At 42.5% G+C, this 13029-nt stretch overlaps 1 protein-coding gene across 1 annotated transcript; it reads right to left on the bottom strand.

Moving 5' to 3' along the window:
• Positions 1-3940: 3940 nt before the first annotated feature.
• Positions 3941-11642, bottom strand: LOC139455316 (sulfotransferase 1A1-like). Its single transcript, XM_071236866.1, has 6 exons — positions 11608-11642; positions 10735-10934; positions 9074-9397; positions 5508-5611; positions 5091-5274; positions 3941-4346 (listed from the first exon to the last, which is right to left on the bottom strand). Exons 1-6 carry the CDS (start codon positions 11640-11642, stop codon positions 4231-4233), a joined length of 963 nt encoding a protein of 320 aa, XP_071092967.1. The 3' UTR covers positions 3941-4230.
• Between the last annotated feature and the right edge of the window lie 1387 nt (positions 11643-13029).

Genomic DNA, 13029 nt, shown 5'->3' on the forward strand with positions numbered 1-13029 from the left:
CTCGGATCTTTGCGATAGCGAGAACTAAGATCTGATTTTAATTAGATTGGCTTGCTTATCACCCTCTGTATGCTAAACAATAAGACAGAATAGGTCAAGAAGAGCTGACAGGGTGGTCAGGCCCATTGACTTGATTCCTTGACTGTCCTTGTGCTCATATGGGTGGATGACTGCTCAGTCACTGGTTTGTCTTGTGGACACGTTATTGTTTACAGGGAGGCATCATATACCTGGAATATTGCTGAATGACGTTCAGCAGCATTTGCTCAGTCTTTTCATCCCACATGGGCGACATTGTTGCTGTATTTAGGAAAACAAATGTTTGTTTCCGGTAAACTGACCAACCACATTTTACTTGTTACCCTGACCTGTGAAGATCCGGGGTAGAATAGGTCTTCAGCAACCTATACTTGCTGTAAAAGGCGACTATGCTTGACGTTAGAGGCGACTAACGGGATTGGGTGGACTCGATTACTTACAGACCGCCGTCATATGGCTGTAATATTGCCGAGTGGTGTGTTAAACAACAAACAAACAAACAAACAAACAAAAAACGTGTGACTTGTTTTTTGTGACATCTGTTATTAGTTGTTGTTTCTCACTTTCAGAATCGGTCTGACGTTTCTGGCTTTTATCTCTCATGGTTCTATTTACAGCCAACAAATCAGATCCAATTGAATTAAATATGAGAAATATGAAAGTCCATGTTACCTGAAACTCTAGTATTTTAGATAACATTGATGAAAGAGTGATCACATCCCTGAGGTCTTAGAATAGGTCTTCACCAACCCACGCTTGCCGTAAGAGGCGACTAACAGGTCGGGTGGTCAGGCTCCCTGACTTGGTTGATGCATATAATTGTATTCCAACTGTGTGGATGGATGCTCATGATATCAATCACTGTATCGATTATACGCAGACAGCTGTCATATAGGTGGAATATTACTGAGTGCGGCGTTAAACAACAAACAAACAAGCATCCCTTATTTGTCCAAGTGCATGATGCACGGGCCATGCTAATTGTACGATGTGTGTATGTGTATGTATGTCAGAAATACTTAGTCTTTGCTGAAATTATAATGGTTAGCATGAGTATGACTAATGACTGCAATCAAGATTTGATAAAAAAGTAAAACTGAAACGAAAGGCCAACTCCACGGGAAGCTCTGGAACACCTTATGCATCGTGGGTGGATTGGTGTGAGGAGTCTACATGATCCGCCACTGTACAGTAGGCGCCAGAACAATTGCTGATCTCCTTGCCAATGTCTGTACGATTGATAGAGGATACTATTCCACACAGACCACGAATCCCACGAAACGCCACGATTCGTAAATTTTAGGATTCGTGAGGATTCCTGGAATTTAGTAAATATTCTGGTTCAATTCGTGACGCTCTACGATCTAGTTACGATACAGGTACTATAGAGTTACGAATATTCGTGGGATTCGGCTGGATTCGCATGAATATTGTCAAGAATTCACTACGATTTACAAAAAAGCTATTACGAATACTGAATCAGTTAAGAATCAGTTAAGAATACGCTGAATGCATGTACGAATCAGGTACGAATAAAAATGAATTCGTGACTATTCTTGACAATTTGGGGGGTTTTCCCTCGAGATAGCTTCGGCGTGTATTCGTGGGATTCGTGACAGATTCGTAGCCGATTCGTCGTAAAGCCACGAATTCACGAATCCCCGAATGAGTTAAGAATACCTACGAATGCCTACGATTCAATTACGATGCCTAAGAATGCATTACGAATTTATTACGAATTAACTACGATATTTTTTAATCGGGAGTTCGTAGCCAAAACTTTGAACAGCTCAAAACTTTTGCCACGAATTCCCGACAGCTCAAGAATTATCAGAACTAACTACGAATATATGCGAATCAGTTAAGAATTTCACGAACTGATTACGATTCAACTACGAATCCTAAAATTTATCAATTCGTGGGATTCGTGGTCTGTGTGGAATGATAGTATTACAGCCTGAAACAGCTCGGTGAGATTCTTTTCATTCTCCTTGAAGGGAACAAGGCCCAACTTTACCACCCAAGCATGTACATATTCATATGTATGTAAATATTTGTAGGCGTTTTAGAAAATTGGCACTCAAGGGGTGATATGTTATGATAACATCACAATTCTATCACATTAATGACAGGTATGTTGTGTCTAAATTTGTTATTAATAATAGTCATATAATTAGTATGTCTCCAAATAACTCATCTTTTGGTTCTCCGTCATTTGTGTAGGGCTGTACCACTTTAGACAAAGGTTAACAGGTGCCACTTACTTCTGCACTCAACCTTACCTTATCCCCGTATAAGCCGTCAGACAATTGGGCCGTCTGACAATTGGGCCGTCTGACAATTGGGTCGTCTGACAATTTGGCCGTCTGACAATTGGTCCGTCTGGCAATTGGGTCGTCTGACAATTGGGTCGTCTGACAATTGGGCCGTCTGACAATTGGGTCGACTGACAATTGGGTCGTCTGGCAATTGGGTCGTCTGGCAATTGGGTCGTCTGACAATTGGGCCGTCTGACAATTGGATCGACTGACAATTGGGTCGTCTGACAATTGGGCCGTCTGACAATTGGGTCGACTGGCAATTGGGTCGTCTGACAATTGGGCCGTCTGACAATTGGGTCGACTGACAATTGGGTCGACTGACAATTGGGTCGTCTGACAATTGGGCCGTCTGACAATTGGGTCGACTGACAATTGGGTCGTCTGACAATTGGGCCGTCTGACAATTGGGTCGTCTGGCAATTGGGCCGTCTGACAATTGGGTCGTCTGGCAATTGGGCCGTCTGACAATTGGGCCGTCTGAGAATTGGGTCGTCTGGCAATTGGGCCGTCTGACAATTGGGTCGTCTGACAATTGGGTCGTCTGGCAATTGGGCCGTCTGACAATTGGGCCGTCTGACAGTAGTGAGGTAACCTGAGCAGGTGTTGATAAACCGGACGGACGCAATTAAGCGGCAAATGAATGCTCGGTATACCGAGTAATTTCAAATAGCCAATGTTATCATGTGTTTAATGTTATACACTTCCTAAATACCTTCTAAATGTGTCCTTAATTCCAAAATATTCGCGAAGATAGAGATTAATTCTCAGATACCTACCTTGTCCATTGCTAATAATCAATCAGCGCAAATTAACTGATGATTTCGCTTGTTAATATTTAGACATTAGTTATCTTATTACTTTTGTTATAAAACATGTGAGCAAGTATGGTTTTATGCCGTTTTAGCAGTATTCCAGCGGCGGGGGACACCGGAAAATTGGCTACACACATTGTACCCATGTGGGAATCGAGCCCTGGGCCCCGATCCACAAAGCGTTCGTAACTTACACATATCGTAAGAGTTTACGATTGAAATTAAGATATGCATATCTGAGGGAAAAAGTGTAATTCTGTTAAACACACTGACGATACCATTTAATATTGAAAGACAACTTAAAATACCAGATTATATATTTCACTTCAAATGTTATTTCATTTAGTAACAATTTTATTGGTGTCAGTTTACATTGTGAAATTTGGGTTTAAGTACAAGGGGAAATCACTTTCACTCAAAGCTAGATTTTATGGGCGCTGCTTTCAATTTATGATGAATATATTTTAATGTGATGAAGGAGTATTCTCCGAAACACCCACAAGATTATGTTCAAAAAAAAAATATACAAAAATATTTTATTAACAAGGTACGTACATGGAAGGCTGGACAGGTTGCAGCATTGTTCAACTTAAGGTAAAAAATGAAACACCGTCTCAAATTGATGCGCTAGGTCGACGCTGCACGTGTGGAATGATTCTGTAAAGCAAAACGTCCCTGCAGAGTCGACTCCTAAGGTATCAGAAATTGTATTAATGCATATTCATTAAATTATAATTTGATTCGCCGCGATTGTGTTGATTCGCGCCTGATTGCATACAGCCAATTGTCAGTGACACTCGACACTGAGTGAGATTTCTCACTTCGCTATACACGTGACTAATTAGTGGTAGATGGGCTTGTCGGTGATCAGACATCAGTTTGCTATATCCGTTAGTTAGCTGTAGAGAGTTCGTTATATACGTAAATTTTACATGATAATATATAGCAGATGAATCTGGGATATTTTCAACAGTTCGTTGTATCAGTTTGTTCGCTCTATCCGTGTTCGTTATATCCGTGTTCTATTGTATATGGGTTCCCATGTATTTGGTATGACCTCACACCGGTGTATAGGTAAATTCGAACCCAGAATCCTGCATCTTCTCGTTCCATATTATATCGAATTTCTCGCTTTCTGCCACAGTGAACCAATTCTTCCAGTCCCCAATTTCTCCTGAAACAGAGAAACGAATGTATCAAAGCCAAACTTGAAACAGGCAAACATCTGTCAATGAGCCGGATAATGGAAGCATATTAACCGTTAGAGAAAGTAAATAAGTTGTTGACAAGGTGTGATTAGATCAAGGTTAATGAATATGCTACAAACACAATCATTATCATAACCACAAGCATTTGAGGAGAACATCCAGAATAAAAACACATTTACTCATGAAAGATGAACTTTTGTTTTCCAGACAAACCACTTAGGTCCGCATCAACGTCTGGCAAGCTCCTCACAAAATAGCAATCCAGCTAGGACTGTTCCACTATAGCTGTGAGTGCTGTCTTCCTCTTCCGCTGTCTAACGCATGGAAGATAGCCGTTATAGGCAATCGTTTCGTTTGTTTGTTGATTAACGCCGCACTCTGAAATATTCCAGCTATATATCGGAGGTCTGTAAATAATCGAATCTGGATCAGACAATCCAGTGTTTGACATCATCAGCATCGATCCACGCAATTGGGATCGATGACATGCATCAACCAAGTCAGCGAGCCTGACCACCCGATTCCGTTAGTCGCCTCTTACGACAAGCATGGTCGGCTATTACGTGGACGACTCCACACAAGGAGTCCTCTACACTACTATTCTCTTCGACCTGAGGATCTTTGTCTCTGACGTACATGTAGAGGCAAGTTTGAGTTGCGTACTCCTCAGGGAGCTGAGAATTTATTTTGGAACTCTAATTGATCTGTACCTTTCCTATAGAACGTCCCTTCGACGCCATCTTTCCATATCTTCATGGAAGGTGGCACCTTCATTTCCTCGTCAACTTTTTTCATCTTCTTAAAGGAACAAGCAAGCGCAACGTCTTCACAGAACTGGTCCGTAGTTGTCAGGCCTAGAAATTTTGCGATGTCTTTAACACTCTTGACAGGATCCTGGAAGCAGATGTGTCAGACTTTGTTTTGACCTTGCGTAGTTTGAAAAGATTAGTTCGTGTGTATTGCGCCATGGTATTTCCTAAGACGAGCCTGTGTCAAAAGGCACACAACTTGAAAAGACAATCATAATAACGGGACAAGACGTTTTACAATGTTGTACATGTACAACCTTGAACGAAAATGTAGGCGTAAGGTCAACAATGCTATTTGTAGCTGATAGAAATACTCACAATTTTCATGTCCTCATAAAACATATTAAGGACAGGTAATTCTGGTGAAGCTGCCACTTCGGCTTTCCATGCTAGCAGATAGTTTGAATAGGATCCAAACGGCACTAGAAATTAAGGAAGATAAAGTTGAAACAATATGTCCTCTATGAGTCCATTCGCAGTTATTCAAGAGAAGTGTCGAAATTGTATTCACAAACGTGTCATGTTCATGTCAACACGTGATTACATCCAAAATACGATTGTCCTTTCTCCCATTCTTTAATCCAGGCTTGTGACAATCATGGAGCTAAGATCGCCCTGTGGGTCGTGACTCCGTATGGACAGGACGTCGACATGTTTGTGAATACAAGTTCGACCCCACCTCAGGCTGAAACCAGGCCATTGTCTGTCGCCATTGTCATAGGATCCATTGTCTTCATTTAACATCGCATCGGCATGTTCCACTCATATCGCGACTCGAAGACTGGAAGATAAACAAATACTATCAAGTTATCCATAGTTTGTTCTTCTCATGTAATAAACATCGACAAACAAAGTTTTCATTATCATAAGGGGGGCACGGGTGGCCCAGTCGTCTAAGGCGCCGCGATTCGCTGTGCAGAGTTGCGTCCCTTAGGCACGCCAGAAACCTATGATTGTGGGTTCGAACCCCGGTTCGCCCCGATTATGTTTCTAGGTTTGTAAGCACCATACCCGTGTTTGTCGTTTTCACCGAAGTGGTAAACGTCTGAGACCTGCATCACTTCGGGCTTTCCTCCCACATTAAGCTGACACGCCGCGATATACTATAACTGGAATACTGTTAAAGGCTGCGTTAAACCCAACTCACTCACTCACTCACTCATAATCATAAGAAATGTCCCTATACGATATTGAGCATGTGTTTATGGATAACTATTCAATAGTGATGACACCAGATGTTGGCAAAGACTAACGTCCCTTCAAAGGTGAGACAGGAACCATATACTTATATTATTTGAAACGATATATCGTGATACCAACGATATATCGAGTTGACTAAATTTCACTGTACGGAGTCGTATACACATAATGCTGCGATATCAACAATATCGGGAGGCACCAGACACGCTTCACACATTGTGCCCATGTAGGGAATCGAACCCGGGGCTTCGGCATGACAAACACAAAATTTTAAACTTTAGATGCGATGCATCAACACGGCGGCAAACTCTTTGTTCGTCAAACCTATATTTACATTAAAAAAATCCACAAAATATTTAATCAAGACATTCCACCGAATTATTTCGAAATTTGTAAACGAAAACGCTCGCTTAACATACACAACACTAAACGGATGCTGTTGTATAAATATTAACATTAGATTCTTACAGAAATTGGCAAGTGATGAAATAGGGTAATTCATATTAGAGGTTTTAAACAACCTACTTGGTGACGTACCTTTTTCCTGGCCTATTAAACCTGTAAGAGACTTATGTTATTCCTACACAATTTCTTCAGTGAAATACCTACTGTTGTATTTTATGTCACGCATATATTTTGTATTCAGTCAGATGTTTTTACTTGAGTACATAAGCAAGACTCGACAAGGGCAACCTGTAGTTCATACTGTAAGCAACGATTCGCGCCGTCACAATCAACCTGTTCACAGAGTCTGACCACCCCAGTTATAAAAGAGGTAGATACAAATATACTTTGAAAGAGATAGTCTTACATAACCAGTCAGTGGGACAATAATTTTTCACTACTTCAACCCCCGTCGAGGGCATAGCAACGAAAAATCTCAGTTACTAATCACACATTACAGATTTGTAAAATACATAACCTTTTACATCAAAATTTGCGAATTAGTTCTATATCTTTTAAAAAGTTTAAACGTGAATTAACGTTACTAAAGAGGTCCTTAATTGTTTTGACACTGAAATATTGATCCTTTGTAATGGAAAAATACAGTTAATTAGGACATGCTTGACTGTGATTCTTTCATCACAAGGGATACAAAACGGAGGGTTCTCATCTTTTGCATCTTCCCGAGGCAAGAGAGTTAACTGACTTTAGAAGTCCAGTTTCCACCCTTGCCGAACTAGGCTGGAATTACTGGGCTCGATCGTAGCGCCACCAGTGGCTATTACCAGTTATGTCCCTTCTAAGCCTCTCCTATGGACCAATCAGATTCCACCTCTCGTATCACTTGCGTTTACTTCACACAAAATGGTGGCTCCCGGTCAGGACGATCTGATCGATAATCAAGACCTGTATTGTGATAAAACGGGTCTTACATCGCGAAATGCATCAAATCACGCGAGCACCTTGATTAAAAACCTAAAAAAAAGAAGAAAAATATCTGCTGACAACGAGTTGGCGGTGCATATGCTTTGCAAATCCTGCAATCGACCGAAATCTGCACGACAGTTAACGAACCGGATTTCGATTTCGGTGTGCGCTTTTGATTGGACTATGCATAGACTCGTTAGTCCAGCCAAATTGTAACTCCATAATAGCAGCCTAGTTCGGCAAGGATGGAAACTGGACTTTTATAGTCAGTTAACTCCCTTGCCTCGGGAAGATGCACCTTTTGATAAATATTCATGACTATATCTAGAATGGCCAATACGACATCGTTGTAAAATGAGCTTTTCAAATCTGGACCGACAACTCAATTATGTGTGAACGATATTTGGCTTAATTTCATGTAACCTATTCATACCTACTTTGGTGTCCCACTTCTTCTGCATCTGATCTCGGATGTAGCATCGGATCACAGGTTTGCATGGCAGCAATAGAACAAAGATTGTGAGAACCCTACCTGACACTGGAGCCCTGCGTAGAGCAGATAACTACAAGGTGAGGTGAGGTGAGGTGAGACGTGGCGTTCGAGACTACTGCACCTATATAGCAACGTGCATGCATATAAATGTGTATGCGTTTTATAGAGCTAGCCCACTGAGATATCATGCCGCAGTTTAACGTCAATACCCCACTCTATACTGACTCCGAGCCGACCAGTCCTTGTTTTATCCCCTTAGTGCCCAGTGTCAGGCAGGGTAACAACAACTACCATATTTTAAGGCCTTTTGGTATAACCCAGCCGGACATCGATCCCCCTACCTTCCGCTCTCAGGACAGACGCTCTATCCATCAGACAACAGTGAGTGAGCGGTTTTACGCCGCTTTTAGCAATATTCCAGCAATATCACGGCGGGGGACACCAGAAATGGGCATCACACATTGTACCCATGTCGGGAATCGAACCCGGGTCTTCGGCGTGACGAGCGAACGCTTTAACCACTAGGCTACCCGACCGCCCCCTCAGACAACAGAGACAGTCAGACAAGCAGAAGGCTATGGCACGTGTTGCAGACGTTGCCAAGCGAGAAACATTACCGTTTGTGCGATATTATCTGAGATATCATTGGTCGGAACACTCATTGGCTTCCCTCTCGTTGGAACCAGGCCTTTGTCTGATTCGTTGGTTTAAAATAGCGAATACTCCGCGAAGTGGCCATATGTATTCAAGGGTGATGGAGGAATGTTATGTGCACAGAACCGTGAAGAATACACAATGGTCAACCACTCGCTGTACTTACTTTTCCCTGACAAAAACGCCTCTGTAAACTCAGCGAAGTCTCCATCATAGCCATACGGTTTCTCCATATCTCTGCAGTGGTTGAAAAAGGACACACAGGCATCTTTAGGATTGCGCATGATCTGGATACACTTGACCTTCTTCTCCACGACCTGTGTAGGGAGCATGCGCAGAGGGAGGTGGGTGTTGAAGACCCGTGGATGCTGCACTGCTTCTATTCCATCTTTGAAGATGAATTCCATCATTCGGGTCTCTTTCACATCCTTCTGGTACTTGATGGCCCCACTGATTAGCATCTCGAGGACTTCCCACAGCCAATGGGTTCCTAAAACAATCAATATGAAAAATCAAATTGAAACAGAATAGTTCTATGTTGTATCCAAATATAAAAGGTCTGCTACATTACATATACCATGCCTAGGACCACACAGCTTGATGGAATAAATAAATCTCTCCTTGTCCCATCCAGGTGATTAAAAGGAAGTCTTGTGTGTATGGCTGTGCGTGCGTGTTTGCGTGTGCGTGTGCGTGTGCGTGCGTGCGGGAGAGTGTGTCACCGTGGACTTTTGGAAGAGACAGAATATTCTTTCGGTCACTTCTTCGTTTTTTCTCTTGAATCTCTAGTGACTATTGATTCTTTTCAAAAAGTATCGAAGCCTTTTTCGGATTTGATCACGAGGGTGTCCTTTTAAAAAGGAGTTGATCATGTGGGTATCATACTGAAGATGGATTTGATCATGACGGTGACGTTTTGAAGACCATGACAGTGTCCTTTTCAGTAGTGATTTGATCACAAGGGTGTCTGTCTGGAGAGAGATTTGATAATGAGGATGTTACATAGAAGAGGTATTTGACATGAAGATGTCCTTTTATTGAGAAATTTGACATGAAGGTGTCCTTTTAATGAGGAATTTGACACGAAGGTGTCTTTTTGAAGTGGGATTAGATCACCAGGGTGTCCTTCTCCTTCTTCGCATACTGGATAGGAGAACTGATTTCTTAATTTTAGGATCACGCCATAAGCAGCATGTGAAACACTATACTGATCGAATATATTGTTGAGCAGAGCAAGAGCGTAAATGTTATGTAACAGTGTTATCATCTGAAAATTAGTTCAAGAGGGAATCTTGAAGGACTGTCGGTTCTGTAGCCTTAGAGGTTGCACCTAGCTCTGCAGAGTTAGATCCCTTAACCGTTCCAGGATCCGCTGATCGGACATTTTTCACGGATTCGCCTTAGCACCATACGCGTGCTCAATGATTTGACCAAAGTGGTAAACACCTAAAACTGACAATAAATCGGGCTTCAACATTCAGCTGACACGCCGTGATATTACTGTGATGCTGTTCATAGCAGCGTTAAACCAAACTCTTTAGCGATCTCTCAAGTGAATCCAGTGTGACTCGAGCTCGGGACATACCCGAGGGGAGCAGGAAAAGTCCTCAGTACATCATGCTTGCCGAGAGGCCCGTCTGAAATAGGGATAGGAAGGTAAGGCTTGGTGTCATTTTCTTCTTACCCCGATGGTGCGGATTGTTTGCGTGTGCTCTGTCAGAAGTGTGCCTGTTTTCGACTAGCTCATAGTGTAGCCGTCATGTAGCTGGGATTTACGACTGTGGTGTTAAATAACATTCACTCATTGCGGGCATACCGAGTACCTACCGCATTTGGGATACGCACAGATAATGATGTCATCATTCTTCAGTTCAGCTTCTCTGATGCTTTTGATTCTGTCTGTGTGATGACCACCCTTCAACATGGATGGAGGCGGCACGAAGAGATACAGCCCATCATATTGGTAACAGTAGAACCCGTGGCCTTTGGAATTTCTCAGATCGGGTAGCTCATCGAGGTCGGGATCCCTGAAAAACACAATAGTCGTTACAACAGCAGTGAAGTTGAGAGTAGTTTTGAGCGCTTTCAACACAGAATAGTCGTTACAACAGCAGTGATGTAGAGAGTAGTTTTGATCACATTCAGCATACAATAGTCGTTACAACAGCAGTGATGTAGAGAGTAGTTTTGATCACATTCAACATACAATAGTCGTTACAACAGCAGTGAAGCAGAGAGTAGTTTTGATCACATTCAACATACAATAGTCGTTACAACAGCAGTGAAGCAGAGAGTAGTTTTGATCACATTCAACATACAATAGTCGTTACAACAGTAGTGAAGCAGAGAGTAGTTTTGAGCACTTTCAACATACAATAGTCGTTACAACAGTAGTGAAGCAGAGAGTAGTTTTGATCACTTTCAACACTTGATAGTCGTTACAACAGCAGTAAAGTAGAGAGTAGTTTTTGATCACTTTCAACACACAATTTTCGTTACAACAGAAGTGAAGGAGTCTTTTATAGAAGCTTGTGTTGACGAGCTGCCGATTACACCGACCAGCGCTCGAGAAGGGCACGCCCATGCACAAGGAGGTTAAAACAGGTAACAACGCAAATATTTAGTAAATAAACAATGGTTTGTACAGGGGCAAGTACTGAGAAATAATTCAGAACAATGTGACCTTCACAAAAGACTTACACAGCAGACTTTTCATCACTTTGAACTGAGGCCATGATGAATGAGAGCGGCGTTCTTCAGTGCACGGAATCTATTTATAGCTTATATAATGGGTCAGGCAACTGATAAGTGACCCTGGGTCGGGCAACCGATCGCCCGCCAGGTCACGGGATAATCACATGATTTCGTGACATGACGAACAAGAATATACTACATATTCATAAGTAGGAGTATGTAAAACTTGGCAACATTAAGGGATTCGTGGGAAATAATGAATTAAGAAATACTTTTTTTTCCTATCTTTGTCAATGAAGTAGATTCGAAGCAGTTCCAGCTTAAAATGTTCACTTATACCTTCAGATAAATTTGGTATTTCATAACTAAATAATACTTTGGTTCAGCTAAAGCCCGATATATTTTTTGTCAAAGTGTCTAAAATTTAACATTACCTTGTCTGGAAAAATGAAATTTGATGATAAAAAAACAAAGCAGATGACAATAAAAGCAATCACCTAAACGCATCAGGGCAATGGCCATGGTAACCCGAGTTCCGTGCAAATTGAAATGCACATGCGTTCCCCCATTTATTGTCCTATAAAAAACCCACCAAGATCGGATAACATTCATTCGTTATTGAATTGCTACCACATGCCAAAGTTGACAAGAAATCAACGACACCAAGCCCTTGGACGATTGCAAGCTGGACAAACTGCCCGGCAAGAAGCTAATGAATTTCAAGTCCACGTAAGGAGCATATGCAGGCACCAGCGACGGTACCAGACCACCAACACTTCAGATGACCGACCACGTATTGGAAGTCCAAGGGTCACTACCCGACGTCAGGATCGTCAGATTGTGCGACAGCATCTTCAAGATCGCTTTGTTACTGCTGTGGAAACTGCTCAACAGACCATGGGGACACACCAGCGACACATTAGCGCGGACACCGTGCGTCGACGATTAACGAGCAAACACCTCCACTGTCACAGACCACACCGAGGACCCATTTTGACACCACGGGACCGTCTTCAGTGGGCAGCATCAGCATTGGTGTCAACAGCAGTGGAGAAGAGTCCTCTTCTCAGACGATAGCCGTTACCTTATCCCAACAGCAGATGGCAGAGGGAAAGTCTGGCTACGCCGTGAGGAACGTTATTCGAATGCTTGTGTTGTTGAGAGAGACTCGTGGGGAGGTCCGAGCATCATGGTGTGGTGCGGAATTGGCCTTGCACAGAGGGTCAGCCCTGTGGTCTTCCAGAACATCGGTCCAGGGAGAGGCAATGGTGTCACAGCAGCTCGGTGCATTGTTCAAGTACACGCCATACTTCATTTGGCACGTCGCCGCAACCACGGGTTTCAGCATGATAACGCCCGTGCCCACACTGCGAGAGCAACAAGAGACTTCATCTAGCAGAATGGCATCAGAACCATGCAGTGGTTTGC

Source organism: Haliotis cracherodii, unplaced genomic scaffold (genome assembly GCF_022045235.1).
Source record: "Haliotis cracherodii isolate W230 unplaced genomic scaffold, xgHalCrac1.p SCAF_11, whole genome shotgun sequence".
NCBI lineage: Eukaryota > Metazoa > Mollusca > Gastropoda > Lepetellida > Haliotidae > Haliotis > Haliotis cracherodii.

Coding starts and splice junctions, on each gene's coding strand:
- LOC139455316 (XM_071236866.1), bottom strand. CDS start 11,642: ATGGCCTCAGTTCAAAGTGATGAAAAGTCTGCTGT. Junction 9,398..10,734: donor CTGTGCGTATCCCAAATGCG/GTAGGTACTCGG, acceptor TGATTGTTTTAG/GAACCCATTGGCTGTGGGAA. Junction 4,347..5,090: donor AGGGACGTTCTATAGGAAAG/GTACAGATCAAT, acceptor TCTCTGTTTCAG/GAGAAATTGGGGACTGGAAG.